Genomic DNA, 22,015 nt, shown 5'->3' with positions numbered 1-22,015 from the left:
CGCCCCATCGTGTTCAAGTTGAGGTGCCGTTGTTATGCACCGTGTCATTTGGCGTTGTTTGATTCGTCGAGGTTTGTCCATTCAACTTGAAGCGGGACTCCAATCGCTACAGTCGCCGGTCGGGGCCAGCTACACGCGGGTGTGTAGAGATCTTTGGCGATGATATCATTCGATATATTCGACGGGGACGGTGCGGGAGCGGTGGACAGCACGTCGTTCGAAAATCCCGGCAGCCTGTCGACGCCCATTCTTGTGGAATCCTTTCGACCGATCCTGGCGACATGGTCCTCAGCCGTCCACTTCAAGCCACGTATTTGGAGGAGCTGTGGTACGTGCGTTCGAACCGTGTTGAGGCGTGCCATCGCTGGGCAAACGGCCTGCACGATTGCGTCACAGCGGACCCACCTTGCCCGCACCTGCCTGGTCTGCTTTGTGTCCCCGACCACATTGCGCGGTTCAAAGCCGAGCGCTTCCGCCTCGTACATGGTTGGGCATATCGTAGCAGTCAAGACTTGCCAAAGCACTCCATGAAACCGGCGCATTTCAATCATGGTCGCGGATGTTTTAGTTACGCTCTATCGTTGGCATCTATCGATCTACCTTCGATGAGGGTGGCTCTTGAACGACGTCGGGTCCGAGATGGACAGCATGTCGTATCGATCGTCGCAGCTGCTGTGAAGCAACACGTACTTTTCCCGCTTCCCTCGCCAGTAGTCGCTGCTTTCGAGGTCGGCGATTTCGTCCACGACGAGTTTCAACACCTTCTTGTACCGCGAATTTGCCAACGACTCCACGGCCGTCGACCGGTCGTCCATGAAGCGGCTGCCAAAGTCCCGCAACACCCCGAACGGCACATCCACCGACAGCACCTTGGTCGGCTCGTTCGATGCACTCGGCACAAGAAACGACGACAGCCACTTGGACACTTGACGCTCGACGTGGCCGACATCTTGCTTTTGCCGTTGTTTGTCCTTTTGATTTTGCTTGGGGTCGATCACCTTGACGTTCAGTTTGACGGTCGGGCCGTCTTTGTCGTTGCCGCCGCTCTTGTCCACCCCGCCGCTTCCGCCACCGGCAGCCATCGCCATGGATCCGCTCCGAGGCCGATGCAACGACGCCACGGTCGGGTGGTGCTCGAAAAAGTAATACGCGAGCGACGTGATCGGCACCGTCACGTCGCCGTCGTAGTGCTTGATCGAACGCACCTTGACCGCTCGTTTTTCATGGAGCAAATGCTTCTTGACCAAGACCATCCAGTGCGCGCCAATTATGGTGCAATATTCTTCAAGGTCCTTGGTGTCGGGGTGCCACAACTCTGCCGTCAAACCGCTCTGCCACAACAATGTCGCCACTTCCAGCCGAGAATGGAGCATCGCCGGGTCGGAGCAGACCAAAATCAACGGCTGCTCAACTTGCGGCCGGGCCAAGCAACCCACCATGCGATCGACCGAGAAGCGGACTCCGACGGCCCGCACTGTTGGTAGCTGCATGCGCGCCGCCGGCAATCGGTACTTGATCACGAGTGCGTCGTACCGTCCGCCCTCGGCCATGATTTCGTTTTGGTTGTTCACGACTTGAAACATGAGTCCCGTCGTGTACGCTTCCTGCCGCAACCCGAGGTCCAGGCGAAGGGACACGGTGTTTTTCAGGTCCAGAAACAGCGCGCGGAGGTTCTGGAGGCCGAGGAGGGCGTCGTGAATGGACTTTTTCAGCTGCGCATCGCGCTTGTGCTCCCGTTTGGTCTTGTTCGAGAACGCACTTCTTGTCGTCGACGATGCAAAGTCGTGGTGCCCGAGCTGGCTCATCGTGAGCATCAGAAACGACTCGATAGACGCCAGGGCGACCACCGGGTCCGGCGGCAGATGGAAGAAATGCTTGAGCAACTCGCACGACGATTCCGAAATCGACACGTCCGTCATCTTTCGCACGACAAATTTCCACCGACTTGTGGGCACTGACGGCAAGTTGGACTCCTGGTAGACCAGTCCACGTCAGCATTCTGTGGATAGCAAGGAAGCATCGCACTGGTCACGTCGGACGTTGCCGCAACGTCTGGCGACGACTAAACAGCTTACCTGGGAGAGCCACTTGAGCACATCCCGTCGAGAAGCGAGCGGGACGTCGCAGATGTCAAGCATGCCGCGTGAAAGTCTGGCGTCGCTCAGCCGCACGAATGACGTCGCGAGAAGTCCCAGGGAATCCAGCGACTGCCGCACGACATTGAGCACTTCGAGCTCCATAATGCGCCCCGTGTGTTTTTCGTCCCACACCAAGTCAAAATCGGCTTCAAAGATCTCGCGGGGGTGGCCGCCGCTCACGCTTTTCCGAAATACACGGCCAAAATGGAACCGTTTCAGCTGCGTCACGTTGTTGCGTGCGAGGAACCGCGCGAGGGGCTCGGTAAAGTCAAACGGGAGCATGACTGTGACCCCCGCCGCGTCGAGCAGCGCACACCGATTCACGTGGAGCGCGCAACTCGCTCGTTTCGGCATAAGCAATGGCGTCGTCAGCTCGACTGCTCCATGTTGTTCAAACACCGTCTACGATATTGGGAGATAGCCAAGGCGCTCACAACAGCCACACGTTGGTGAACACAAAGGGAAGCACGTATAGGAGCCGGAAACCTCGTGCATGGACAGTCTCTGTGTGACATGGAGAGGATTCATTAACGCTAGGCGACCCCATCCAACGTGTACCAGATGGATGTTTCATCGTCACCCCGTACAAATATCGAGCCAAGCACAACCAAATCAAACTGCGCGTGGATGGACGAAAATGTCGGACAATCACGCGGCGGCGAGTGGCCTCGAGGACATGCACACAACGCCAAGAAAACGAATTAAACTCTCCAGACAGCACCTCCATTCCCGTTGCTGTACGTACTTGTAAATGTCGCTGCACGAACACGCGTCCGTGGCCTTCCGAGTACAACGCGGACGTTTTGTGCCGGTGCACGCCGTCAAACGTGTAGTCGACGTGGTCGACCGGTTCTTGCACAAACAGCGCTTGCATCATTTGTCCGAAAAAGTGGCCTTTGGGGTTCGCCAACGTCTGGAGGGCTTCCTTGAGGTACTTTTCCTCGACTTCCATCTTTGGGGGGAGCAAGTTGGACGCGAGGAGTTCGGCCGCGGATGGCCGGTTGTTCGGGTTGGGCGAGCACAGCCAGTGGACAATGGTCTGGACATTCGGCGGAGCTTTCCAGTGCGGCGGACACTGGTTGCGCTGGCGGAGGTCCATGAGGGCTTCAGCGCGTTCCATCAGCGTCGTGAACGGTGGCGACCACATTTCAAAAAACAGAATCCCGAGCGAAAACATGTCGGCTTTTTGATTGTACCGCTGGCCTTCCTTTTCCTGCTCTGGCGCGCGGTAAAACGCCGTTCCGACCCCCGCCGTGATGTTTAAGCTTTCGTACGACACCGTCATGTCGTGCATGCCGTCTTCATACGCGCCGGGTGTGTCGCGGGAAATGCTATCGTACGTTGGAATGTCCTTCAAGTGGTTCACGTTCAGCGACGGTACGTGGTCCAGAATCGCTTCGTCGTCGTCTTCATCGGGTTTGCGATCTTGAATGTCTTTGGGGGGCTTGGTGGCGAGCCCAAAGTCCCCCAACTTGACCGTCCCTTCCGCGTCGAGGAAAATATTGGGTGGCTACAAAGCATCCGTGAGCATCGCAAACGGCGAGACACGTTGGACAAAGGCGAGGGCGTCATTCCAGCCACGATGGCAACGACAACCGAGATCGTCCACCGTTCTGTACCTTGATGTCTCGATGGATCACGCCTTCGCTGTGGATGTAAGCGATGGCTTCCAAGATTTGCCGAAACAGCGTCCACACTTTGTCCTCGGACTTCCACAGCGACATTTGATCGATCACGTCGCGCAACGTGTTGCCGCCACAATACTCCATTTGGATAAACAGCTTCTCGTTGGCTTTTTTGGGTTTCCGCGGCGGCGATGGACCGTTGTAGTGGTGGTGGAGCATTGCTTCCCGCGCTTGGGCGTCGACAGTCCACTCCCACGCATCCGTCATGTCCTTGGCGTCGCTGTTGGACTCGTTCTCGTCGCTGCTGCTGCTGCTGCCGTCGTCGTGCAGCATGGCTGCGCGGGATGACGCGCGGGGTTTCGTTGCGACTGCCGCGGATGTCGAATGGTGTCGCGACCGACTGTGGCCGAGCCAGTCGTCTTCTTCTTCGCTGCCGCTGGACGACATGAACTCTGACGTTTCGTCATCCGACCATCCGTCGTTGTCGTCGCTGCCCTCGCCCGTATCATCGCCTCCTTGGCGGTCACTGCCTTCGATCCACGCTTGAAAGTACCGGACAATGTGGCGATGTTGCAGCCTCGAGATCGTCTTGACTTCGCGCAGAAGCTTTTTCTTCATCGTCGGGTCGTTCGAGTCGAGTTTAATTCGCTTGACTGCGTACCACTGCCGATCGAGACGGTTTTGCACCTTGAGCACTTCGCCGCCCCCGCCGCGGCCCAGCACCTTATCCTCCTTGAAGTCGTTCAAGTACCTTGACGTGGAAGGATGCGCACGGGATTCCGAGTCCGACTCGCCGAACGAAGACGACCCGTCCGAGTTGCCAGAGGACGACTCGTCAGACGAGTTGTACCGTCCTGCCCCAGCCATCCGAGCAGTCATAGCGGTGACGTCGACGGCGGTGACGGGAGGATGTGCGTGGCCATTCCCGCCTTTGTGTTTCTGGATCTTGGCCTTTTTCTCAATGTCTGCCTGGATAACCTTTCGCATTTGCTGCTCCTCATGCATGGCTTGCTCTTGCTCGAGCTCTCGGGTCCGCCGCAATTCTTCTGCGTCGCGCTCTGCTTGTTTTTGATGTCGTTTGACCATTTGGTCAAAGAACGACCGCTGGTCTTTGATATGACGGAGCAGAAACTCTTCTGCGGCCACGACCATGTCGTGAACCATCACGGCGCCTTCGCGGAGTTTGAGCTTCTCGCGGCCCATGGCCTGCAATTCCTCCTCGAGGTTGGCGACTTCTGTGGTCGTAAGGCCGTCGGATGACTCGACGTCGACGTCGGGGAATTCTCGTATCGGGTATCCCTTGCGCAGCTGGAACCGCAACGTCACAGTCGCCACGCCTTGGATGTCGCCGCTTCCGTTGGAGCTTAGCGTCTCGCCTTGTTTGGAGACTGTGATTGCAAATGATGGAAACCCTTTGATGCTTTTCCGCTCGGCGTAGTCGTCGCCGTAGATTGCCTCGAGCACCTCCATCTCTTCGTCCTGCAATGCTTTGCATGCGCCAAACGTTTCATCGCTGATGGGAGGCAACTGTTCGTTGGTAATCGCGGCCGTGACGGCGCCGCCACACTCGGCAGCGGCTTTCTTCCGTTGTTTGAGCTTCTTCTTGTTGACCATCGGCCCATGCACTTCAAGGCGACAGGTTTACATTGGGCTTGCGTGCAATTTTCAATCGGAGAGAATTTTAAAAACTTTTCTGGTGGAATAATCCACGTTGCATCTACCAAATTAAAAAACAAAACCAAATCGACCTTGAATTAAATGCGATTGGGAATTTGACTTGATTAAAGTATACCGTTGAAATGCACTCATTTGATTGGACAACTCTCCCGGGCACCACAGGAACGAGCACCGCAACATTTATGGCTGGGAACGGCTGCATCGGGAGTGGCACGCGCTGGATCCACCCAGCAGACGCGATGGAGCCAGCAGAGCGTGGGTGTAGGAAGGTGCTTGTGGACAAGGACCAAGTGCTAGAAGTCTTTCTCCATTTGAGCTATCTCTCTACTGCAGTAGATCTTGGTTTCTTTGGGGCGAATTGTGATCTGCATGCCTGTTGGCAGGACGTCTTCGTCCTTGCGCTTGAATAACAAACACACAGTTGAGCACCCAAACAACACCTACAACACTATCGCATCCATTGCGTCGTGGCTTGTCTTATCCAACGTACTGTGAAGAATAGCAGAGCTTGCACGGTGATGCACAGGCCGATCACCTACCCGGCAGGGGGTGGTGAGCAACAGCAGCATCGCGGCATGTCCATAGCAATAGTTTATGGCGGAGAAAACTACACTGGCGTACCGTTGTGGCCATGCTTTGGTGCAGCGCACTGGCACACCTGCAAACATGCATCAGTACAACGACTTGTGGACCCAACACCCAGACCACGTACGAACCCTTTTGCAAATAGACCCGCGCCACTCATCCCACAGCTGCCAATGGGGTAATCAAACGAGCAGCTCCCGCCCGCGTAGCACAGTGGAGTTGGCATGTAGTCACCGGCATACTACGCACGGCATGGTCGCCACACTAGCACAAAAGGACCCTATACCTTTGGCGTCGTCGGACAAGTTTGTTGGGTAGGCCAGTTCGTGGACGGCCGATTGCTCGGAAAAGGCCGCGTATCGTTCTGTCGGCATTTTTGGTCAACATTGAACGCTGTTGAGTGCAACTACCTGGCAATGGCGAGGTGGACCGAGTCCGCAGCACACATTGGCATCTTGCAGCTTTTGCATGCTCTGCAGCATACCACTGGGTCACACGAAAACAACCCAGCGAGAAGGTGAAAGTACGGATCCAGCGGTTTGGTCAGCCAGCGTTTCGATGTAGAACGTTTGCCACGCCAACCGCAGGCCCCCAAAGGTGTCGCTCTACTGATTCGTTGGGGACGCGTCCAGAGATGATACAAGTCATCGGCGGCCAGCGTACGAGAAAGTAGGGCTGGCACAGCGCGCGTTGGGTGTCATTGTTGAGAAAGTTCTACTCGAGTGACTTGATGGGGAGAGTTGGAGCGACCGACAGACATACGTTTGTTAGACACAACTCTTGAAAGTCGTACGGGTAGTCCGGTGACGCCAAGATCAGCCCACTCCCGGCGATACTTGTTTGCATGACGGCGAGCCCGACAAGGCCACTCACGTGCTAGCCATCGCCGCACATGATGACACGGTCAAGACGACGTCGTCCAAGCGAGTTGGGACCCACCACGAGCAAAAGGAACTTGTTGTGATACTTGGCCCCGACGTACCCGGTGCCAGCGACCATAGGGTACATGAATGCAAGGAACACGAGACCTTTGACCGTCACCATGAGGACCCAGCGGCATGCACAGCGCATGCCAATACACGCACCGCCACCAACGCTGCGGACTTGACTGCCGAGCGCCATGTGATACTTGGTCGATTCGGACAGCCCAGCGCCAATGCACAACAAGAGCAGCGCAATGGTCTACGTTTGGGCATGCAAGGCACGATCACATCACACGCATATACATCAGTCATACACATTCAGTCACGGCGACGGCAGCCATGCCGCTGGTCAAGTTGTCCTTGCTGCACATGGCGATGGTTGGCGTGCTGAAAAGCGATGGCCGTGACGGTTTCGTTGTAACTGCTGGGGCGCTACAATGTCGACGCGGTTTTGAATGCAAAACGGAGCCGACTTGTCGTGGAGCGCATTATGCGCAGTGCTGTAGCTCGGAGCGTAGGTGCACGCCGTAACCTTGCCATGCACCCGCACCGAACTGAGCTCCGAGTCGATGTGACGAAGTGGGCGTGCCTGATTGGTCGAAACATGGCCACGCCTTCGTCGCACTCTGCCGGCAGACATGAACTCGGAGTCCACTTTTCGAATGGAGACGCACGCCTCAGCACCTCATCCGACGCCGTTGATCCGGGCTGGCCTTGTGGGATTTGGCACTGCGGCCACGTTCTTCCACGTGCCGCTCTTGCAGGCAAGCGGTCGATTCAATATCACCCACGTCGTCGAACGCACGCACAGTCGAAGTCGTGCAATCCTTCCAAATGCCACGATCGTTCGCTCCGTCGAAGCCTTGTTGGAAGCGGCACCTCCCGTGGACGTCATCGTGATTGCCACTCCAACCAATATGCACTACGTCCAGGCGAAATTGGCCCTCCAGGCAAAGAAGCACGTCGTGGTGGACAAACCTTTCTGCGTCACCCATGCAGAGGCGACGGAGCTTGTCTCGCTGGCTGCTGCGCAGGGTGTAATGTTGTCTGTGTTCCACAACCGACGATGGGACAGCGATTTCCTCACAGTGCAAGATCTCGTGCGCCGTGACGCTTTGGGCCACGTGCGCTATGCCGAGATCCACTTCGACCGGTACATTCGCCTGCGTCGCCGCAACGACCCTAAGAACTTGTCATTGGCGACCTAGGTATCGCCCGGAACCAAAACACAACTGGAAAGAAGATCCTGCTGTCGCTGGTGGCGGTTTGCTCTACGACCTCGGGTCCCACCTGGTGGATCAAATGCTCGTCTTGTTTGGCCCTCCGGCGACTATTCAATGTATGCTCCGATTCAGTGCTTCAAGTTATCCACAACTCGTCTTGTCGGTAGGCACAGTTGAGACCCAGCGCGACTACGGCAACAATGTCGGCACGGACGATTACTTCTGCCTGACTTGCCATTACGACGACGGCCTGGTCGTCGTCCTGACAGCTAGTATGCTCGTGAAAGAGCTTGGCCCCAAGTTTATTCTCCGAGGAACCAAGGGCACATTTGAAAAGTACGGGCTGGACACACAGGAAGCGTCACTGCGCAGCGGCAACTCTGTCCGAGGGCCAACATTTGGCGAGGAAGACGAGACGATGTGGGGAACGTGGACAGAAGGCCCGTACGCAGGGAACCGCGTACCGAGCCTCCGGGGCAACTATGTGGAATTCTACCAAGGGGTAGCCGATGCTATGAAACATGGCACCCCGGCCCCTGTCCTCGCTGAGGATGCTGCTCGCGTGATTCAGATTGTCGAACACGCCAAAATGACGAGCCACAAACGGCTCGACGTGGCTGCGTAGACCGACTGGCGATGACCCTTTGTTTCAGTCTGTGGTCCATCGATGCAAACGAAAGTGTTTCATCCGTTCGTAACGGGCTTGCGCGCATGTACAACCAGTACAGGTCAGATGTAGCCCACCACTCGCATTTCCACGTCGTCCACAACAGGTCGGGAGCGAATGCTGGTTTTGGAATATACTCGTTGGAGCGTATGATGGCGTCCGGACGATGTCACTGGCGCTGATTACACCTGGTGGCCAAGAGAATTGTCAGCCGCTCAATCTATCCAGGGTGCCGTGACGAACGGGGTCCTCCAAACGTGGCGTTAACACACCGAGTCGGCAGCGCTGGCGACAGCTTCTCGCAATGCAGCGTTTTCAAGTTGAAGTCGATGGTTGTCTTCCCGCAACTACACAGGCAAGCATGGATCCAGTCACGAAAGCTGGAGGAACATGGGAGGTTGTACGGACGCGTTCGAGCTCTTCCGTGTGCTGGTTTCCCATGGATGGAGACGTTGGCAGTGAATACACCGGCGTGGCGATAGGAGCATCGGTCCATGCGTTCGCATCGTGCACAGGTTTTGTCGATGGGATGGCGGTGTCGTCCATGTTGAGTGTGATTACTCGGACAATGTGATTGCCTGTGTCGCACACCCCGACCACCAGCTTTGGTGGGCACCGGTTGTTGTCCTCGTGGGGATGCTGGTTTGGGCTGTACCAACTGTGGTGGACCGGCAGCATGGCAACGCCTTTTGGCAGCAACAACGGAGGCTCGACGCCTTTGGGGAACCGCCAGCTTGGCGCCAACGCACCCACCGATATTGTGCGCACCCACGAGTACTTGAGCTTCCCGATATACCCGCCAATGTGGCGGATACAGTGATTGCCCTTGTCTGCCACAAACAGCGAATCGTCGCTCGCGCGGCATATGCCCACAGGCTGGTTAAACAAGGCTGAATCGCAGTTGCTATCCAAGTGGCCACTCTGACCCCCTCCTACATATTGACGCTTAGTCCTTCGCCACCAGGACACACAAAATTCAATACAGACACCTGCTATCGTGTGGACCGTCCATTCCGTGGCCCCTCGTGTCTGGCGCCGACTCACGACCCGAATGCAGTGATTAAACGTGTCGGCTACAAGCAATTCATCCTGACCACGACCCAAGCAAATGCCGGTGGGTGCCCGAAACCTCGCTCGATCGCCCGGCCCGTCGATGTACCCTCCGACGTGATTAGACACCCGTCCGCGGCCGTCTTTCACAACCCCCATCGATTTCTTCTTGGTCCCTCCGCTGCCGTTCCCAGCTATGGTCAACACGACCCAATGGTGACCGCCACCGGCGTTGTTCGTGCTGGAGCTTGCCACATGTCGCTTCACCCGTCGAACTTCACGAATACAATGGTTGCCCGTGTCGACAACGTACACGACCTCGTTCCCATCTACACAGACACCGGACGGATGATGGAACGTCGCAGTGTTCGCCGGGCCGTCTTGGTGGCCGCGGACACCCGTCCCAGCAAACGTATCAAATGTCATTTCATCGATGGGGAAATGCAACGGCAGTTGCCCCCATTGGATGCGATGGTTGCCAGAGTCGCACACGAGGAGATGTAGAGTGTCCCACGACGCAGTTATGGCAAGACCTCGCGGCGATGAAAATCGAGCGTGGCGAAGGGACTGGACGCGGGGCTCCGAGTCGTACTTGTTGAGCGACGAGTGTGATGGAGGTACGACGAAACGAAGGGTGTTGTTCTACAAGTGACAGAGCAACAACCGATCAACCGAAGGGATAAACATGAACTGCTGATTTGAATTCCAGCATGACAGCGGTACCTGTGTGTCTGACAGGACAAGCGTGCCAGCGTCGTCTCCTAGGTAGCACAAATCTGCTGGAGCATTGAAGGACGCAGACACTGCGCGACCGTCGCCACATCCTCGCTGTCCACTGCCCGCAAGCAAGTGCACTGTGTCTAGTGATTCGCCTTCATATTCAGCATCGACGTTCACGTGCGGAAGGCGACGCCGCGTCCTGCCTGCTTCGTGTCGCGATGTCATGTACCAGTTCGATCTTGAACCGACGCCAGTGGAATCGTACTTGATCGGAATACTGTACGTACTTTATGCTTTATCTGTGTTTTGACAACGTTTCAAACGTTTGACATGGAAAGGTTTAGTTGGGATTGCAACCGCCCTGTTCGCTATTAAAAGGTGATTAAAAATGGATTTTAAATGTCTTGTTTGCATGAAAGAGACGTTTTTAAACGTGCCCATCACCTCCGTCGAAGTTCGTAGAAAAATTGTGCAGTTGCTCCCGCTGCGCAGAGCAGGGCAACCTAATAACAGGTCGACCACCATCCATACCGCGGGATGACGATGGACGGCGGCACGTCCGGCGTCCTCGTGAGAGGGCAAGACATCATGTTGGAAATGCTTCGGCAGGTGCAGGGTTACTTTCGAACGAATGACCCATCGAAGAAGACTGAGGGGTGGCGAAACCTCGATCGCTCAGCAATGGTGGCGATTTGTTCATCGCGGATCTCTAAAATTCTAGACAGTGACGACGACCCTGCTATGCCAAGTGGAACGGACAAAGGGGAAGACAACCAAGGACAGCAGGTGCTCGAGCAAGCTGTGGTGCAGGAGATCCTTCTGGGCCTTGTCGAGAAGCGGCTCCACGAAACACAGCTCCAGGTTACCCAAGGCCCCGTGGATATTCAATTCCTCAAACAGCAGTTCGTCACGATGGCTCGCGACAGCGAATACGTAGGCTAAGGACTCATGGGGTTTGCTCCTGACACTGCTCGTCTTCTGTCCAGATTCAAAAAGAGATGCCCATGAACAACGGTGGCGACGTGCGCGATGCCAAGGTTCTGGCCTTTTGGGCGTTGGACGATCTCGAAAAGCAATCTTCCGTGGTGCATTTACGCGACACAATTCGAGCCCAGGACTCGACAATCCAAGCCATGATGCGGGAGCTGAATGCTCTGCGGAATGGTAGCAGCATTGGCGACGACCGGCAGCTTTCGCTGACAGGCGACAACAACGACTCTGTTGGAACGATTGGTACGCACGCCACTCCGTGAGAGCAACATGCAGCTGCATGTGGTTGACTTTGCAATGCCACGAAATAGGTAAATTTAACTGGAGCTCCTCGTCGGCATTTGCCGACCACGATGACGATCAACAGCTGCAGCACAGCCACTGGAACAATGTGGACGCATTGGTTCAGGAACTTCGCAGTTCGGTTCATGGCAACTACCGCGACAACGTCGACATGCTGCATGGCCATATCCAGCAGCTCGAATCACAGCTTACCGACGCCACACGCCACATTTCGGACGTGACAAAACTCAACCACCAGCTCAAGCTCGAGGTGGCGCATTTAAATGGTAGTGACCCGACGAGGTACATGGACACCGTGTCTCGTCTGCAGCACCAAGTGAGCGATCTGGAGGCCGCGCTGGCCACAGCTAGCGCACGAACCCGCGCGCTCGAGTCTGAGCTGGCTGTGCCAAGTGCGAACCTGGCCTACTTGAGTCGACAGAACGAGTTGCTGCAGCAACGCGTTAGCATTTACAAGAAAGAACTGGACGACCAAGCCGACACGCAACAACTCTTGGCTGCGAAAGAGGGACTAGAGCATGGCCAAGAATGCCATCATCGCTTTGACGGTGTATGCAACGACTTGATCGAGTCGCTTCGTGCAGAGATTCTGCACGGCCGCGACCTCCATCGCACGGACTTGATCGCGCTGTTAGATCAGCTGGGCGAGTTGGCGCGCGAGAACCAGGCGTTGCGGGACCCCGACTCTACATTGCTCGAACCACACACGCCGCATTCCCCGACCAGGTCGGTGGACGATACGTTGGAACGCGTGGCACGCACATTGCACGCCGACAATGGCGAGTTGCTCGAGCAAGTTCGGTCGTACGAAGCAACAATCGCTGCGACAGAAGCCCAAATGACCCAGTTACGGCGCGAACGCGAAACTCAAGAGGCTGAAGTGGAGCTGCTGCTCGAGAAGTTGAACCCGATGGTAGCCGCCCACGAAGCCGCGATGGAGGAGCGCAAGGCCATGGAAGCCGACTTGGCACAGCGCGAAGCAATGATCCAAGCGTTGCAGGCCAATGTGTACGAAATGAAGCGCGAGATCAAGATCATCACTGCTGATGTCGATGCCATCGTCGAAGAAAAGGAGCTGCTCCAGGAAGAGCTCGACGAGTTGCGAAATCGCCAATCGGTCGTTGCCGGAGCTGCGACTGCCACCGAACCACCGTGTAAGTCGTGCGTGGGGTTGCAGCAACAAATCGATGAACTGAGCACGGAGGTACGCCATTCCAATCCAGATATGATCATCTTCGCTCGTGTCAGCAGCATTGAGTTGCTCACCTTCCACTTGCTAGCTGGAGCAAGTCCAAGAGTCGCTGGAAACAGCCGAAGCAGAGGTACGGCCGCTGCGCCGATCCTTGTCGATGAAGGATCAGACTATTCAAGAAACCAAGACGCGGGTGACGGAACTCGAACGCCGGCTAGTCAACGACAAGTCCGAGTATGAGAAGGCTGTTGCCGAACGCGACCACGCGATTGAGGCGTTGCAAAAGAAAGTGTTCGAGTACAAGCGCGAAGTCAACGTCCTCACGGACGACTACGACTCGATTTTTGAAGAGAAGCACGAAGTGGAGCAAAAGTTGGAGCAGGTGGAGACCCAACTGCTAAACTTGCAAGACGAGCTGGACGAATTGGACCGCGTCGTTGTCGTCCTGCGATGTGACGTCGACCGATGGCGCGAAGCGTTCGAGCAAGCGCGCATGCAACACGAAGAGGTGTGTGAGCTCTACTACCGTCCCGTACGTCCGTGCGTACAACTGACTAAACTTGTCGTGCATTGTAGGAACGCCAGCGCTTCATGGAATGGGACGCCGTTGTCAGGGCGCAGTTGTCCGAGTTTGAACAAAACTCTAAAGACTGGGCCGCGACCCAGGGCGACCTGCGTTCCATGCACGAAAGAGACGTCGCCAACCTCAAGGACAGAGTACTTTCGCTGCAAGACCATGTTGAGCTGCTGTCGACGTCGGAGGAGATGCTGACGAAGCAACTACAGCACGTGACGGACGAAATGGCATCAATTGTCGATGAACGCGCCGAACTGGCGGGACACATCGTCCGGTTGGAAGGCGAACACCTCGCCAAGGAAGCCGAATGGAAGGTCGAGCGCAGTGAACTTCGGCGGTTGCAGGACGACGCTATGGCGTCATGGGAAGCCACGCTAGTGGCCGAGCGTCACGAGAAGGCTCAAATCATTGGTGACATGCAACGGGCGATGGACGAATTATCAAAGTCCCGCTTGACGTTGTCCGACGACGTGGATCGTGTTCGCGTTGAAAAGCAAGAGGAAGTCAACGGATTGAAGGCAGCCCGCGATGCATTACACGCCCGTGCCGACGAAATGGAACGTGAGTTGGCCAAATGGATGGCGGTGATGGAAGTGCTCAAACTGGAGAAAGCTTCCGCGTGGGAGCGCGTGAATTCCCTCGAGCAAAACTTGGATGAGAGCTTGAGGCATTGCCGGCACGTGGAAGACGATATGGAGAGGCAAGCCAAAGAATTCGCGCATTGTCAAACCCAACTGAATGCCACCGTGGCAGCGCTTACTGAATCGGAGCAACAGTTGATGCGAGACATCGACGATCTCACCAACGCCAAGGCCACTGCCGACGAACGCACAAACGAACTGCAGAGCGAGGTGGGGGCGCTAGTTGAAGACAAGAGAACTCTCCAGGACAAATTGAGCTTGCTAGAGCAACAGTCCGACCAGTTGAAATCCGCTCATGCCGCCATCGAAATGCAGCTTGTTCACAGCGAGTCCACCTGCATGGCACTCCAGTCGACAATCTCTGAAAAAGAAGCAGAGGTGGCCAAGCAAGGGCTGGTCATCGTTGACTTGAACGCTCGATTGGAACGTCTGGCGTCGTCGGAGCAGACGTTGCTGCAGGATATGGCACTACTTACCCAAGAAAAGTCAGACTTAGAGCTGCAGGTGCCCGAAACCGTGCACAAGCTGGCAACGTTGACACGATCCCATGGCGAACTGGAGACGATGGTGCAATCGAAGCAGTCGGAAATTATGCGGTTGAAGGACTTGATTGACTCGCTGACAAAGGAAAACGCTGCCCAAGTTCAAAAGGTTGGGGAAGTGGAAGCGGTGGCGGAACAAAACGAGGCTAAATGGATACAAGAGCTGGCGGCGGTGACATTTGACCGGGACTCATCCACAACCAAAGTATCGGTGTTGGAATCTGCAGTCGCAAAGAAGGATGGTGACATTGCCCAACTCGAACTACTGCTCCAGCGATTCAAAGACAAGGTGGCGACGCTTACTGCTTCTGAAGCCAAGCTAAAGTCGGACGTCGACGAAGCAAAGGAGCGCCTGGTTACGATGGAGCGTGACCACGACGCTGCTATCCAGATTTTGGAAGTGAATCAAATGGAGTTGGAAGCCCAAGTCGAGACCAAAGTGTGGGAAGTACAAGGTTTACAAGACCAAGTGGCGAAGTTGACGGACTCGTGCACCGAACTTGCAGCGGAAAAGAAGTCGATTGAGGTGGACAAGGAAGCGCTGGCCGCGACCCAGGTGGACTTGGAAGAGCAAATTCAGAAAAAGGAGTTTACGATTCGAGAGCTGCAGACTCAATTGGTTTGTTTGTCCGCGCAACACCAAGAAATTGTAGTGGCGCACGCGTCGTTGGCTGAAGATAAACAAGGGCTGGAGCTCAACTATGCCACGAAATTCAACGAGATTGAGCGCGCACTGGAACAATCGAAAGCGGATCTCCAAGCCGCCGTTATCGACAAGATGGACACGGTGGCCAAACTCCAGATGTTGTTGGATCGATTCAAAGAAAAGGTGGCTCAATTGACCGCGTCAGAAGCGTCCGTGTCAAAGGAACTCCAAGCTACGTTCGCCGCGCTCGCTGCCAAAACAAACGAAGGGAATGACCTGCAGCAGAAAGTGGAGTCGCTAACCGCACAATTGAACAAAGCGCAGCTCGATGTGGAGGCGCAGCGGTCTGAAAACGCTGCCTTGAGTCAAGACTCCATCGCGCAAAGCGCCCAGATTGTCGCATTGACAGCGGCAAGCATTCAAAGCCAAGACCAAGTGACCGCGCTCACGTCGCTCGTGGCGGCGAACACTGTTGAAATGGAGAAGCTGCAGGGACTGCTTGACCGATTCAAAGAAAAGGTCGCGGCACTCACGACATCGGAAGCCAAGCTGACGATGGAGCTGGCCCAACTCCGCGATGAGAAGCAATCGTTGGAGATGACGTTGCCCGAGCAAATGGAGAAGCTCACATCGTTGAGCCGATCGCATGGCGAGCTCGAGCTGAGCAAACGAATCGTCGACCAAGAAAACGACGACCTCAAGGCGAGTTTGGCAGCGTTGGAACAAGCAAAAGCAAAACTGACGGCCGAACGTGAGGCGTTGGCGGCCGAGTCGACCCACTTGGCCGGTGACGCTGCTGCGCACGCGGCCAAGTGCTCGGACTTGGAGGCAACATTGGCCCAAAAAGACGACGAAATGGGTAAACTGCAAGACCTGCTGAACCGGTTCAAGGAAAAAGTGGCAGCCCTGACCAAGTCCCAGACGTCGCTAACCCAGCAAATGACAACGCTTCGAGACGAAAAGCTCCAACTTGAGCTGCGATTGCCTGAAACACAGGAACAGGTGGCATCGCTGAGCCGGTCCCACAGCGAACTCGAGTTGTCCTCGAGCACACTACGCGCAGACAATGTCCGCTTGCAAGCTACATTGAACTCGCTGACTCAAGACTACGACGACCATATGAAAGCATGCACCTCTCGTGAGTTGACGACGACGCAGGAACGGCAGGGCATGGTCAACCAAATTGCCGAGCTCGAGGCTGAATTAAACGACAACCATACAAAACGCATGGAACTCCAAGCGAGCGTGAGCTACCACGAAGACCAAGTGGCTAAACTGCAAGGACTGGTCCAGCGATTCAAAGAAAAGGTGTCGGCGTTGAACAAGTCGGAAGACGTTTTGACCAAGCAAGTGATACTCTTGACGCAAGAGAAAATGGCGCTCGAAATGTCCGTCCCGGATCATCAAGCCAAGATGGCCACGCTGACCCGAGCGCAAGCCGAATTGACCGACACTGTCCAAGCGTTGCAAGCTCAAAACGCCAACTTGACGTCAGAGCTAGAGGTGTTTGCTGCTGAAAAGGCTAGATTGATAGCGGACCACCATGCCAAGGCCACTGCGTTGGACACCGAAAAAGCCATCTTGGAAGGCGATCTTGCCACTCTGGCGGCCCAACTCAAAGCGAGTGCCGCCTCCAAAACCCTACTGGGCGCGGACATGCTTGCAAAGGAAGCCGACGTGGTTGCCCAGGCTCAAGAGATCGCTCAATTGCACGCCGACATTGCTGCTCTGCAGGAAGAGCTGAAGCGAGTGACTGACGAGCGGGATGCTCTCAACTGTCAAGTGCCAGCCAAGGAGCATGAACTCGCGTCGCTAAGTCGATCGCACAGCGACCTCGAGAGCAGCGCTCAGTCGCTGCGAAGTCAGAACGACCGCTTGACGGCGGAATTGACCTCCCTTCTCGCTGAATTGGAACGTCGAACCGACGAGCTCCATGACACGAAAATTCGTTGCTCCGACTTGGAACGTAACGTGGTTGGAGCAAAGGAATCGGAATCGCGTGCCGTCGAGCAACTCACAGTGGCGCGACAAGAATGGGACGACCAAACCAAGACGTGGCAAGCCGAACTCGTCTCGAAAGAAGAGGAAATCTCGCATTTGCAGGAATTGTTCAACGAAGAAGTTGGAGCGCTGAAAGCGGACGAAGCGCTCGCGACTGACCGGTATGACGAACTGGTCCAAGTGCATGCAGAACTTTCGCGCGTCCATGACGATGTGGTCGAGAAGTGCAATTTGTTGCAAGTACAACGGGACAACGCGGTACAAGAGCTGACCGACACGGACGCCTCGTGGAAAACTACGTGTGCTGAATTGAGTACCAAAGTGTTCACGTTGGAGGAGCTCTTGTCGAAGAAGGACGCTGCGGTCCTCGACTTGCATGCGTCTGTGACGACGCTGACGGCGAAAACGGCCGACTTGCAGCAATTGCTAGATGAAAAAATTGCACTGATTGCCCAGCTCGAAAGGTTGCGAGCAACGCGGCATGCGGCAGCAGCGTCCAACTCAAGCCACAACGACGAACGCCTAAGCCTTCCCGACGAATACGCCCTGATTATCTCCGAGAACGATCAACTCCGCCTGGGCCAAGAAAACCTCAACACGATCGTGGGCGTGCTCAAGGCTCAACTAGCCGAAGCAAACGAGCAGCACGATTCAGCACCGTTGCCATGGGTGTCGTCGTTCGTGCAGGACGTTGCCCCCGTGTTGGGCTTGCCGACGAGCAGCTCGGGACTGCCAAGCCTTGACGAAGTTCAAGCGAGTCTGCGCAACGTGCAGGCATCGATCCACGCGACCGTTGCGAAGAAGAACCCGCGCCGCCGCATGACCTCTTTGGACGACGACGTCATGAACGTCGGCGACTTGGACGGCAGTACCATGAGCAACGGTAGTGGCACGTGGATGAAAGCGATCGAAGAATCCAACGATCTCAACGACAAAGCGCAGCATTTGAACCAGCAAGTGCGCCGGTGCGATACATGCATGCCGATGCCTCTACCCACACATGAACGATATTTCCTTTAGATCGCGCGACATTGGCGGGAACGAGCCCGTCGCGATGGTGTCGCTGTTTCCGGAAGGCGTTGGAAAGGACGTCATGTCGGTCGTGCTCGAGATTGTGGCCACATTGAACGACGAAGATGAAGCGGACCACGAAGGGGAGTCACCGATCAACATTGCACGGACACTTCGGTCGGCGTGGCAGTATCGCCAGCGCCTGCTGCGCGAGCTGGTCGCGGCCATGCATGAGGTTCATCCATTGCCTCCGGCATTACCTCGGGAAGAGCAAGTCGACGTGTGGAAGATGGAAATGCGCAATGCAGTGTTTGTCACGGAAGCCCAACACGCCGCACTAAACAAGGCATTCACAACCATGCACCACTTGTTGTACCCAGCTCAAGTGGCCAACTCAGTGATGGACCTCACCAAGTGGGCGGATTACGCGACCTCCGCCGAGTTCGCCGACAACCTCCGTCAATACACCGCGCGCATGGAGCAACTCGAACGTGATGGCGACGCGTTACATGACGTTGTCGTGCCATTTTTGGCTCAATTTCGCACGTCCGCCGATGCCTCGACGGAGTCCAACCACAATCAAGCCGTCAAAATCAAAGTTGGTCATGGTGTGGACGAATGTCCTGCCTCACACCACGACAGACAACCCAAAGAACTCGACAGTTCATTGGCGGAGGGTGTGCACCGGGTGCACGAGGTGCTCGACAACTTGTGTGAAGCCCTGGCGACCATGCACTCTGCGTTGGCCAGCAGCTCCTCCGAGGCATTCGCACCCAACCCCCGCGCTTCGAACGAAACGTCATTGGGGTCCACGTCGGCCTTGCCACGTACTCACGAAGAATGGATTCAGTACGTTCGATCGCAGCCGTTTGCCGAGCTTGTGCATGGTCACCAGGCCCTGTCCAAGCAACTCTGCAAGGCATTGAGACTTCTCAGCGACAGCGTCATGGCCCCCGCAACATCGTCACCGACGCCAGCAACGTCGATCCAGACAGCACGTGTGCACAAAACCGGGGCCGTTGCAAGCGATTCGACGGAGGGACTTGTCACCTTTCCTTCGCACGATGACGTTGCCGGTTGGGGCGAGTTTGTCGCGTCGCAACCATTCCTCCAATGGGTCGCCACGCGCCGAACGTCGGAGACGGAAGCACAAGCTCTGTGTGACGCGCTGCAGAACATGCACGCCGTCTTATGGCCACGTCACGAAATGAAGCCATCGATGAACGCGACGGAATGGACAGCATATATCCATACGCAGTCGTTCGTGGACAGGCTGCGCCAATGCGCCGGCCAACCACATGAGAAAGCGATATGCGCGGCGCTCCACAAGATGCATCACGCCATCGCCACGACGGCGGAATCCGTCGGCCAACCCCTCGACATGTCAACGCGGTCGATGGACTTGCCGCGGTGGACCGAGTACATCGAGTCGGACAAGTTTGACTCGAACTTGCGTCAGTACACGACGCGATTGCAAGACCTTGAGCGGGAATCGAAGGTGCTGTGCGACGAACTGGACGAAATGCACCACGTCATTGCGCGTGAACAGCGCGTGCATGACGATGGAGACGGTCACCAGCCAAAGGATATGGCCCAGTGGCACGAGTACATTCAAACAACCGAGTTCGCAGACGTCATGGCCAAATACGCCCTTCGCCAGGAAAACCTCGAAGCCGACAGCCACGACCTGCACGCAAAGGTTCTGCCGGTCTTGATCAAGCACGTGCCATCGGCCTCGACATGCACGACCGTGGACGAGTTGCTGGTCGCGTTTGAGGCCAATTTGTCCTCGGGCAGCATGAAGCAAGACCACCTCCAACAGCTCGCCGCCGCAGTCCACGCACTCAACGAGACTGTGAATTGCGTACGGCAGTCGTGCGGGCTGGCTGCGATGGAAACCATTTCGACGGGTCTGTCGTTGCCGAGGCACGTCGATGCTCTCGTTTCGGCATTGCATGAGGTTGAGAACGTGTTGGTGCAGTCGTCCCAGGCTGACAACCTGTCGTCCCCACCGTCCGGTTTGCAGTTGACTCAGCTTGTGACGATGATGCAGCAGCAACACGTCATGACGTCTGCTGGCACGGACAAGATCACTCCGCGCGGCGCAACTCGCGACGACGCGCATGTGCTCCAACTGCGCAACATTTTGACGCGCCTGCAAACGTACCAAGACAAGTGGACGGAAAGAAACCACCGCGACAACGAAAACGGCACCAGCTTTGACGACAGCAACGACGCCATGTCTTCCAACGGCAGCCTCGACAGGCACCCGATCGACGCGTCGGACGTGTTGAAGGCGGTCGAGTTAGCACGACAGTGCCAAGAAGCTGCCATCCACGTCCTCGAGACGCACAACCGGTCTTGTGTCGCCAAGACACGGGTTGAAATCGCCATGAAGTGCAGCGTCCAGCGCGCGTTCTTGCGATGGAAGCACAAGGTCGCCATGGCGTCGGTGATGACGTGCCACGCCCACGAAATCGAGAAACTCAAGCAAGTGCAGTTGTACCAGTTGATTCGATTCCGCAAGACTGCGCTGGCCGAAAAGGAAAAAGCGCAAGCCGAGACGCGGACGGCCACCATGAACGAAATGGTACGGACTCCATGTGCCGTCGTTGTCGAACCCCCGTTGAACCAATGTCGCGACTGTAGTACGCCTACCTCCAAGACGAGGCCCATCAAGTCCATTGCAAGTGTTATTGGGGCGACAAGGAGGCGTCCGATGCAGAATGGCGATCGCACATCAACCATCGCGCCGACCATGCCACGGACGACGACGCCGACAGCATCGCGAGTACGTGAACCTTACCTGGCAATCCTTGTCGACCATGCATGAATTACCGTGGTGGCGCTTTGTTGGTGGTGCTGTAGGTGGCGATAGCAAAGCGAGCACGCGACGCCACAAGAAGCCATCAAGGTCGTACATCCTTCAACCAGGCTTTGAACAACGCCGACGGGAAAGCCTGGGCGGAAGGAGCCAAACTCCTCACAGCGCCACCCCTGTGAAGAAGACCGTGCTCCACGAAAGAGTGGCGTTTGGGTCGAGCGTGAGCCGGCACTTCGCGCCGCCCCCACAAGATGGAGCCTTTACCACGATCGAGAAACTCAAGCGGCAGAACGCGAAGATTACAAGTAGGGTGGAGCACAGCGTGAAATAAAAAGAGGCATGTTGTTCTGTCGATAGCATGACTGGAGAGCGTGGGCGAAAGCGACGCACGACTCCCTCGCCTAACGCTGGCCACATCCCAACAAACACAACGTGTGAGGACGACGTGGCCACTGATGCATCGTTGCCGATATGCCCTGTGGCATGGACAAATCGTTGGAATCAAGCCAGCAACGTGGATTTAGCTGTTTGTTGGCGGGCCGTCGCCATGCCCACACAAACCAAAAACTGAAAACAACGCCGTCCCCCGACGGCAGCCGTGCATTGCGTTGCCTAAGGGCAGCACAGTCGGTGGACACACACAAGACAACAAACAGCCAAATCGAGTCGATCGGCGGCAG

The 22,015-nt window shown here is 56.1% G+C and overlaps 5 protein-coding genes across 8 annotated transcripts; 2 read left to right on the top strand and 3 right to left on the bottom strand.

Annotated features, from left to right (window-relative positions):
* Positions 1 to 527: 527 nt before the first annotated feature.
* Positions 528 to 5,421, bottom strand: H310_06479 (PEK/GCN2 protein kinase). Its single transcript, XM_008871569.1, has 4 exons — positions 3,758 to 5,421; positions 2,884 to 3,648; positions 2,076 to 2,540; positions 528 to 1,973 (listed from the first exon to the last, which is right to left on the bottom strand). Exons 1-4 carry the CDS (start codon positions 5,375 to 5,377, stop codon positions 597 to 599), a joined length of 4,227 nt encoding a protein of 1,408 aa, XP_008869791.1. The 5' UTR covers positions 5,378 to 5,421; the 3' UTR covers positions 528 to 596.
* Positions 5,422 to 5,729: 308 nt separating this feature from the next.
* H310_06478 lies at positions 5,730 to 7,356 on the bottom strand. Of its 2 annotated transcripts, XM_008871567.1 has the most exons (12): positions 7,263 to 7,356; positions 7,111 to 7,207; positions 6,965 to 7,053; positions 6,788 to 6,901; positions 6,689 to 6,739; positions 6,553 to 6,630; positions 6,436 to 6,498; positions 6,312 to 6,389; positions 6,157 to 6,266; positions 6,062 to 6,098; positions 5,931 to 5,975; positions 5,730 to 5,880 (listed from the first exon to the last, which is right to left on the bottom strand). In XM_008871567.1, the coding sequence occupies exons 1-12, from the start codon at positions 7,317 to 7,319 to the stop codon at positions 5,734 to 5,736; spliced, it is 966 nt and encodes a 321-aa protein (XP_008869789.1). In that variant the 5' UTR covers positions 7,320 to 7,356; the 3' UTR covers positions 5,730 to 5,733. The 2 variants fall into 2 exon arrangements, with proteins under 2 accessions (XP_008869789.1, XP_008869790.1); XM_008871568.1 differs by having other exon boundaries at positions 5,730 to 5,975.
* Positions 7,357 to 7,515: 159 nt separating this feature from the next.
* H310_06477 (hypothetical protein) lies at positions 7,516 to 8,865 on the top strand. Its single transcript, XM_008871566.1, has 3 exons — positions 7,516 to 8,101; positions 8,157 to 8,287; positions 8,339 to 8,865. The coding sequence occupies exons 1-3, from the start codon at positions 7,587 to 7,589 to the stop codon at positions 8,794 to 8,796; spliced, it is 1,104 nt and encodes a 367-aa protein (XP_008869788.1). The 5' UTR covers positions 7,516 to 7,586; the 3' UTR covers positions 8,797 to 8,865.
* Positions 8,840 to 10,862, bottom strand: H310_06476 (hypothetical protein). 3 transcript variants are annotated; one of them, XM_008871563.1, is made up of 5 exons: positions 10,612 to 10,862; positions 9,828 to 10,530; positions 9,247 to 9,770; positions 9,111 to 9,185; positions 8,840 to 9,058 (listed from the first exon to the last, which is right to left on the bottom strand). In XM_008871563.1, exons 1-5 carry the CDS (start codon positions 10,831 to 10,833, stop codon positions 9,008 to 9,010), a joined length of 1,575 nt encoding a protein of 524 aa, XP_008869785.1. In that variant the 5' UTR covers positions 10,834 to 10,862; the 3' UTR covers positions 8,840 to 9,007. The 3 variants fall into 3 exon arrangements, with proteins under 3 accessions (XP_008869785.1, XP_008869786.1, XP_008869787.1); XM_008871564.1 differs by having other exon boundaries at positions 9,111 to 9,770; XM_008871565.1 differs by having other exon boundaries at positions 8,840 to 9,185.
* A 234-nt stretch (positions 10,863 to 11,096) lies between these two features.
* H310_06475 (hypothetical protein) lies at positions 11,097 to 21,716 on the top strand. Its single transcript, XM_008871562.1, has 8 exons — positions 11,097 to 11,541; positions 11,595 to 11,841; positions 11,910 to 13,105; positions 13,182 to 13,601; positions 13,670 to 18,465; positions 18,521 to 21,101; positions 21,161 to 21,302; positions 21,380 to 21,716. The coding sequence occupies exons 1-8, from the start codon at positions 11,146 to 11,148 to the stop codon at positions 21,664 to 21,666; spliced, it is 10,065 nt and encodes a 3,354-aa protein (XP_008869784.1). The 5' UTR covers positions 11,097 to 11,145; the 3' UTR covers positions 21,667 to 21,716.
* The last annotated feature ends 299 nt before the right edge of the window (positions 21,717 to 22,015 follow it).

The sequence above is a fragment of the Aphanomyces invadans genome (genome assembly GCF_000520115.1).
Source record: "Aphanomyces invadans strain NJM9701 unplaced genomic scaffold supercont1.11, whole genome shotgun sequence".
Lineage (NCBI taxonomy): Eukaryota > Oomycota > Saprolegniomycetes > Saprolegniales > Verrucalvaceae > Aphanomyces > Aphanomyces invadans.
This window is presented reverse-complemented; position numbering and strand designations above follow the sequence as displayed.

Coding starts and splice junctions, on each gene's coding strand:
- H310_06479 (XM_008871569.1), bottom strand. CDS start 5,377: ATGGTCAACAAGAAGAAGCTCAAACAACGGAAGAAAGCCGCTGCCGAG. Junction 3,649..3,757: donor TGATCCATCGAGACATCAAG/GTACAGAACGGT, acceptor GATGCTTTGTAG/CCACCCAATATTTTCCTCGA. Junction 2,541..2,883: donor TCGTGCAGCGACATTTACAA/GTACGTACAGCA, acceptor CCAATATCGTAG/ACGGTGTTTGAACAACATGG.
- H310_06478 (XM_008871567.1), bottom strand. CDS start 7,319: ATGTGCAGCAAGGACAACTTGACCAGCGGCATGGCTGCCGTCGCCGTG. Junction 6,390..6,435: donor GTCCACCTCGCCATTGCCAG/GTAGTTGCACTC, acceptor AAATGCCGACAG/AACGATACGCGGCCTTTTCC. Junction 6,267..6,311: donor CTTGTCCGACGACGCCAAAG/GTATAGGGTCCT, acceptor TGCCGTGCGTAG/TATGCCGGTGACTACATGCC.
- H310_06476 (XM_008871563.1), bottom strand. CDS start 10,833: ATGACATCGCGACACGAAGCAGGCAGGACGCGGCGTCGCCTTCCGCAC. Junction 9,771..9,827: donor GACGGTCCACACGATAGCAG/GTGTCTGTATTG, acceptor GTCAATATGTAG/GAGGGGGTCAGAGTGGCCAC. Junction 9,059..9,110: donor TCGCCAGCGCTGCCGACTCG/GTGTGTTAACGC, acceptor CACCCTGGATAG/ATTGAGCGGCTGACAATTCT.
- H310_06475 (XM_008871562.1), top strand. CDS start 11,146: ATGACGATGGACGGCGGCACGTCCGGCGTCCTCGTGAGAGGGCAAGAC. Junction 11,842..11,909: donor CGACTCTGTTGGAACGATTG/GTACGCACGCCA, acceptor GCCACGAAATAG/GTAAATTTAACTGGAGCTCC. Junction 13,602..13,669: donor CGCGCATGCAACACGAAGAG/GTGTGTGAGCTC, acceptor CGTGCATTGTAG/GAACGCCAGCGCTTCATGGA.
- H310_06477 (XM_008871566.1), top strand. CDS start 7,587: ATGAACTCGGAGTCCACTTTTCGAATGGAGACGCACGCCTCAGCACCT. Junction 8,102..8,156: donor GCCGAGATCCACTTCGACCG/GTACATTCGCCT, acceptor TTGGCGACCTAG/GTATCGCCCGGAACCAAAAC. Junction 8,288..8,338: donor CCCTCCGGCGACTATTCAAT/GTATGCTCCGAT, acceptor TCTTGTCGGTAG/GCACAGTTGAGACCCAGCGC.